Genomic DNA, 7,397 nt, shown 5'->3' on the forward strand with positions numbered 1-7,397 from the left:
TCACTTACAATGTTACACCCTCGATCAACATTCCACACACACCGGAGCTGTTTTGTAATAACATCACAACAATTTATTGTATTTTTATCACTATTGTATTAAAAACCATTGTACAACCAAACGTAACCCACCTCCAAGGAGGGAACGCGGTCTTACTCAGACTATGTATACCGCCAGCTTCACTCCAGAGTCACATTCCTCTGAAGAAGCATAGAGCGAAACCGGTCAGGAATAAACTCAGTAACTCGGAACTAGACCCGTGACTTCTTTTTCCACCTTCATCAACTTGTCATAATGTACCAACATTTGTCTCAAGATGGAAAAGACAGGCGTGGCGTCACCGAGGATGAGTTTACTCTTAGGAGGAAGCTGACGAGTATTCAAAATAGAGACAGATTCCTAAAGGACTGCCTAGAAGAACAGGTCCTACCCAGATCAGCACCGAAACACCTACACCACCCACACAAACCCTTCAGCAACACAGCCAGAGAATACCTAAAAGAAGCTAGAGAAACCCTACGAAATGAAGAAAGCATGATCAGGAGCCGCTTGAAGAAAGACCACATACCACATGGCCTTGTCCTTAAAATCAAGGAAGAAGACAGGATCCAGAAAGCAAAACTCCAAATGAAACTAGAACATTTGTGCAACAACAGCCGATGGAAGGAAGTTGGGAGGCACGAACTGATTACAAACCTATCATCACTCAGATTGACAAAAACACAAGAAGAAGCTCTCTCCCTAGGTCTGAAGTTCAGCACGGGCATTAACCACAAAACCACGGCCGACTATGTTGAAAAGAACTATAATTGGAGGGACAGTGAATTAGAGAACGGATTCAAACAGGGTCTAATATTATGCTGCTCACTAGCCTCGAGAAAACGTGAGCCAGCCATCCCCAGAAGGTACACACGTGCACTAAAAGAACTCCGAGACAACAACGACATCTTGATCACAACAGCTGATAAAGGCGGAGGTATAGTGATCCTTGATAAATTGGATTACGTACGCAAAATGGAGGATCTCTTATCCGACCCGTCCACATACACCAAACAAAACATCGGCAAAGCAAAAGAGGAAGCGGAACAGTTCAACAAAACCACAAGAAAGATTTTGAAGAGAACCGAAAAGGGTAAGAAAATGTTACATCTCTTAGAAGAAGACCCCAAGACACCGACCTTGAAAGGACTCCCCAAGATCCACAAACAGGAGATACCGCTTAGACCCATTACTTCAGGTATTGGAAGCGCCCCGCACAGGTTAGCTAAAATCCTAGCCAAACCCCTATCGTCCGCCCTTGGTAACATCAGTAGTACGCATCTCCAAAATTCCACAGACTTAATCGAGAAACTCAACAACATAGACTTTTCACAGAAAAGAGTAATCAGTTACGATGTAACATCGTTATTTACCCATGTCTCCATAAAAGGCGCCATCAACGCTATCAAGGAAGCACTACAAACCATCGACGAAAATAGCCTACCGATCTGCAAAAGAGACTACATGCAGCTCACAGAAAAATGTATGAGATTTGGCTCTTTCAGATTTGACAACCAAGAATACCACCAGTTGGAAGGCCTTCCCATGGGATCTCCTTTGAGTGCAGTGGCAGCAAACCTCTACCTAGAGGTATTGGAGAGGGATCATTTTTTAAAAATTCTCCCAAAGGGTTCACATTGGCTAAGGTATGTAGATGATTGCCTATTCATTTCCCCTGCAGAGACAGATGCTGAGGAGATTTTGTCAAAGTTAAATGAAGTGACTAATAATATACAATTCACTATGGAGATTGAGTCCCGTGGTCGCCTTCCTTTTCTCGACACGGAGATTATTAGAGAGGATAACAAAGCACATTTTAGAGTTTATAGGAAACCTACCAACAAAGATGACCTTTTACATTTTTACAGTGCACATGACGAACGAACCAAAACAGGAGTGGTGATCGGTTTTTTCCTCAGAGCTCTGAGGATCTGCAGCAAGGAGTTCCTCGAGGAAGAAATCCGCCGCGTCACAAACACCTTCATATCACTGGGATACCCAGAGGGCTTACTGTCCACTTCTCTAAGTAAAGCTCAAAACATCAGGCAACGGAGAGAACCAGTAAACAGACAGGACAAACAATACCTAGTCGTACCGGACTCAGAATTTTCACGCACACTGGGGGATGCTGTACGCCCACTAGGACTAGAAATAGTGAATGACACGGGAAGGAGAATCAGACAACTAGTAACACCAACATCTAAAACAACAAACGACCTCAGCGTCATATATAGGATACCATGTGGCAACTGTGACAAGTCATATTATGGTGAGAGTCACAGGGGCCTACATACCAGAATAAAAGAGCACAAGGCGGACCTAAGGTACCACCGCCTCTCAAACGCGATGGTGGGCCACGTGGATCAGGAAGGACATCTTCCCGACTGGCAACAGGCAGAGGTAGTAAAGAAAGGTCTATCAAAAAGACAAAGGAAGGTGATTGAAGCCCTATATATAACAACCAATGCCAACATCAACCAAAAAGTAGGGGATATTAAATGGGAAAAATTCACAGCTCAATACGCAGCCATAAGAACCTGCCCCAGAACAGCGCCCACATAGAACGACAAAATCCATCCGGTGCCCAAACGTCCGCGCTCCCTGGGTTGAGGGCTTGAGGCCGGTCAGTTCGTATTTTCATTTTTATTTTTATTATTATTATTACTATTATTATTATTATTTTTATTTTTATTTATTATTTATTATATTCATTTCATATTTTTACTATATATTTCTTTGGCATTTATTTATCTATTCATTGTTATATATGTATGTATATTTTTTGATAACATTCTGTCACACAATGATATGCGATGAGATGTCATGTCACTTTAAATAAGCATATATTTTTATTTATATATTTATTATTTTTATTTTTATTTATTTATATTTATATTTGTATTTGTATTTTCATTTTATTTCATTCATTTTATCTGGATATTTATCCTTATATTATTATATTATTTAATACTATAAGTTATCATATGACACTTTTTAGGATTCACACATTTCTACACCACTCACTTCACTTACAATGTTACACCCTCGATCAACATTCCACACACACCGGAGCTGTTTTGTAATAACATCACAACAATTTATTGTATTTTTATCACTATTGTATTAAAAACCATTGTACAACCAAACGTAACCCACCTCCAAGGAGGGAACGCGGTCTTACTCAGACTATGTATACCGCCAGCTTCACTCCAGAGTCACATTCCTCTGAAGAAGCATAGAGCGAAACCGGTCAGGAATAAACTCAGTAACTCGGAACTAGACCCGTGACTTCTTTTTCCACCTTCATCATATATATATATATATATATATATATATATATATATATATACATATATATATATATATATATATATATATATGTATATACTGTACTTCCTTTATATTTAAAATGAGAGTATGTCAACGCAAGAATATCAATGCTACATTACCGAAAGCTGCATTTGTTGAGTCTGTGATATTTCACCACGGCCCGGGTAAAGTTTTGGTATCCCGAAAGTTTCATGTATGCAAGATTGACTGGAGGGGTGTGTGTGTATGTGTGTGTGTGTGTGTGTGTGTGTGTGTGTGTGTGTGTGTGTGTGTGTGTGTGTGTGTGTGTGTGTGTGTGTGTGTGTGTGTGTGTGTGTGTGTGTGTGTGTGTGTGTGTGTGTGTGTGTGTGTGTGTGTGTGTGTGTGTGTGTGTGTGTGTGTGTGTGTGTGTGTGTGTGTGTAGGGGGAAGGAGGTGGAAGTGGGGGGAGGAGGTGGAAGTGGGTGAGGAGGTTTAAGTGGGGTGAGAAGGTGGAAGTGGGGTGAGGAGGTGGAAGTGGGGTGAGGAGGTGGAAGTGGGTGAGGAGGTTTAAGTGGGGTGAGAAGGTGGAAGTGGGGTGAGGAGGTGGAAGTGGGGTGAGGAGGTGGAATTGGGGGAGGAGGTGGAGGTGGGGGAGGAGGTGGAAGTGGGGGAGGAGGTGGAAATGGGTGTGGAGGTGGAAGTGGGTGAGGAGGTGGAAATGGGTGTGGAGGTGGAAGTGGGTGAGGAGGTGGAAGTGGGTGAGGAGGTGGAAGGGGTAAGGAGGTGGAAGTGGGGTGAAGAGGTGGAAATAGGGTGAGGAGGTGGAAGTGGGGTGAGGAGGTGGAAGTGGGGGGAGGAGGTGGAAGTGGGGTGAGGAGGTGGAAGTGGGTGTGGAGGTGGAAGTGGGTGAGGAGGTGGAAGTGGGTGAGGAGGTGGAAGTGGGTGTGGAGGTAGAAGTGGAGGGAGGAGGCAGAAGTGGAGGAGGAGGTAGGAGTGGGGTGAGGAGGTGGAAGTGGGGTGAGAAGGCGGAAGTGGGGTGAGAAGGTGGAAGTGGGGTGAGGAAGTGGAAGGCGGTGAGGAGGTGGAAGTGGGTGAGGAGGTGGAAGTGTATGTGGAGGTGGAAGTGGGTGAGGAGGTGGAAGTGGGTGAGGAGGTGGAAGTGGGTGTGGAGGTGGAAGTGGGGGAGGAGGTGGAAGTGGGGGAGGAGGTGGAAGCGGGGTGAGGAGGTGGAAGTGGGGGAGGAGGTGGAAGTTGGGGAGGAGGTGGAAGTGGGGTGAGGAGGTGGAAGTGGGTGAGGAGGTGGAAGTGGGTGTGGAGGTGGAAGGGGGGGTGGAAGTGGGGGAGGTGGTGGAAGTGAGGGAGGAGGTGGAACCGTGGAAGTGGGGGGGAGGAGGTGGAAGTGGGGGAGGAGGTGGAATTGGGTGAGGAGGTGGAAGTGGGTGTAAAGGTGGAAGTGGGTGAGGAGCTGGAAGTGGGTGAGGAGGTGGAAGTGGGTGGAGGAGGTGGAAGTGGAGGGAGGAGGTGGAAGTGGGTGAGGAGGTAGAAGTGGGGTGAGGAGGTGGAAGTGGGGGAGGGGGAAATGGGGAGTAGGTGGAAGTGGGGGGAGGAGTTGGAAGTGGGTGTTGAGGTGGAAGTGGGGGAGGAGGTGGAAGTTGGTGAGGAGGTGGAAGTGGGTGTGGAGGTGGAAGTGGTGGAGGAGGTGGAATTGGGTGAGGAGATGGAAGTGGGTGAGGAGGTGGAAGTGGAGGTGGAAGTGGGGGAGAAGGTGGAAGTGGAGGCAGGAGGTGGAAGTGGAAGTGGGTGTGGAGGTGGAAGTGGGGGAGGAGGTGGAAGTGGAGGGAGGGGGTGGAAGTGGGTGAGGAGGTGGAAGTGGGTGAGGAGGTGGAAGTGGAGGGAGGAGGTGGAAGTGGGGTGAGGAGATGGAAGTGGGTGAGGAGGTGAGGTGGAGGGAGTGGTGAGGAGGAGGGGAGGGGTGGAAGTGGGGGTGAGGAGGTGGAAGTGGAGGGAGATGGAGGTGGTGTGGGAGGGGTGGAAGTGGAAGTGGTGTGGAGGAGGGTGGAAGTGGTGGGGAGGGGGAGGTGTGGAGTGGAGGTGGAGGGAGGGTGGAAGTGGAGGGGAGGAGGTGGAAGTGGGTGTAGGTGGAAGTGGGTGAGGAGGTGGAAGTGGGTGAGGAGGTGGAAGTGGGTGAGGAGGTGGAAGTGGGTGAGGAGGTGGAAGTGGAGGGAGGAGGTGGAAGTGGAGGGAGGAGGTGGAAATGGGGGAGGAGGTAGAAGTGGGGGAGGAGGTGGAAGTGGAGGAGGGGGGGTTCGCAAAGTGACAACGAGATCCGAAATCCGCTTTGTCGTCCAGGAGAGGCGGCGTCGATTTGTCTGTCTCGTTTTCATGCGTTTGAAGAGATTCTTAGTTACGAAAAGACGAACAAACATGTATTGGTATTCTTAAAAAAAAAAAAAATTCCTTATGTAAATCCTTGGAAGGGAAAGATTTATATAAGGAAAGATATTTTTAAGAATACCACCGTAAGATTCTTACGCTGGTATCCTTAAAAAATATTTCCTTGTATAAATATTTCCCTCCCAAGGATTTATACAAGATTAGGAAAGATAAGGAAAGATTTTTTTAAGAATACCACTGATAGTCTAATAAATATATAAACGAATAAACAAATAATTAATCAATATATCTGTGTACCAAGGGCTTTTTCCCCCTTGTAAGAGAGGTAGCCGAGTCAGAGGCACGTACCTACTCCCACTCCACTCCACTCCACTCCACTCCACTCCATCACTCTTTCCCCCCTCCCGTCTTAGATCATCTCAGCCATAGTTGTAGTCATCTGCTTCAATCACGAGAGCCACTCATAACATCTCGTTTGTTGTCAATTCTTGCATCACTCCTGTATCATAAGAACACAAACATATACACGTGAGTAAACAAATATTCATATACACACACATGCACGCACACACGTGCACGCGCTTACACAAATATCATATTACACACAAATATGCACAAAATGCACGTACACGCGCGCGCTCGCACACACACACACACACACACATACACACACACACACACACACACACACACACACACACACACACACACACACACACACACACACACACACACACACACACACACACGTTCAAGCTGGAACAATACCAGAATTCAAATCCGAGTACGATAATTGGAAAACAAGAATGTAGCCTAAGTTGACACCATACATGACTCCTGAAGCTAGGCACGATCAACTGGAGAGTGACAGACCCCCAAGAGCGTTGCTCTTTCCCTGTACACTACAAACGAGGTAAATACAATTAGGCGAATGCAATACGCTTTACCACGCAACCACAACCACCAATCTTGACTGTAAATGACAGCTTCGTGTTTCTTTTTTATGTTTTTTTTATCGTATCAAGTTCCGGGGAGAACCCATCCAGCACCTGCTCGTCTCGCTCGGATTAAGGCCCTCCGGACAGAAGGAGCAGCAGCAGGAGCAGCAGCAGGAGCAGCAGCAGCAGCGTCATCTGCTGATCTGCTTCGTTTTCTTATCTGATCGATCCGAACTTCCACCATCCCCACCCCCACCCCACCACCCGCCCGCCATCGGAGTGCTCATGAGCAACCTAAAGTATTAATTATAAAGCAAATCATTGAAAATATGTATAAATCAGTATATAACCTATAGATTAATAGAAAATAGATAATTACGTGGGCAAATGAAAAAATACAAAGTAATAAATGTAAGTGATGAAATGACCGGGAGAAAAGATGATGATTGGTCACTTAATGACAAATGGAATATGGATTAGACGACTATAACCTTACAAACACACATACTCGTATATACATGTACACACCACAGTAAGTGTATAAAATATTGGGGTTCAAATAGAACAACACGGATGAAGTGATTTGCAGATTACTGTATTATTGTATTATATACAACTCGTTCCTTCCAAGGACGGGTAGGGTCGGGTATTGTATACAAAACTTTCCAAGCACAGCTAACGCCCAAGGGCAGGACACATGAAAACCACGCGTCCAACATAAATACGCCCAAGGGAA

General features: G+C 46.1%; 1 protein-coding gene across 1 annotated transcript; it reads left to right on the forward strand.

Annotated features, from left to right (window-relative positions):
- Positions 1-294: 294 nt before the first annotated feature.
- Positions 295-6,650, forward strand: LOC143024255 (uncharacterized). Its single transcript, XM_076183040.1, has 4 exons — positions 295-976; positions 1,364-1,685; positions 1,908-2,100; positions 6,567-6,650. The coding sequence occupies exons 1-4, from the start codon at positions 295-297 to the stop codon at positions 6,648-6,650; spliced, it is 1,281 nt and encodes a 426-aa protein (XP_076039155.1).
- Positions 6,651-7,397: the final 747 nt, after the last annotated feature.

Source organism: Oratosquilla oratoria, chromosome 4, assembly GCF_046742065.1.
Source record: "Oratosquilla oratoria isolate Oo_2021 chromosome 4, ASM4674206v1, whole genome shotgun sequence".
Taxonomy (NCBI): domain Eukaryota; kingdom Metazoa; phylum Arthropoda; class Malacostraca; order Stomatopoda; family Squillidae; genus Oratosquilla; species Oratosquilla oratoria.

What these genes read in the sequence shown, in the direction of transcription:
- LOC143024255 (XM_076183040.1), top strand. Translation starts at nt 295, where the DNA reads ATGTACCAACATTTGTCTCAAGATGGAAAAGACAGGCGTGGCGTCACC. An exon ending in AACAGCTGATAAAGGCGGAG is followed by an intron (nt 977 to 1,363) that starts GTATAGTGATCC and finishes TCAACAACATAG; the next exon opens with ACTTTTCACAGAAAAGAGTA. An exon ending in AAGGGTTCACATTGGCTAAG is followed by an intron (nt 1,686 to 1,907) that starts GTATGTAGATGA and finishes ACATTTTTACAG; the next exon opens with TGCACATGACGAACGAACCA.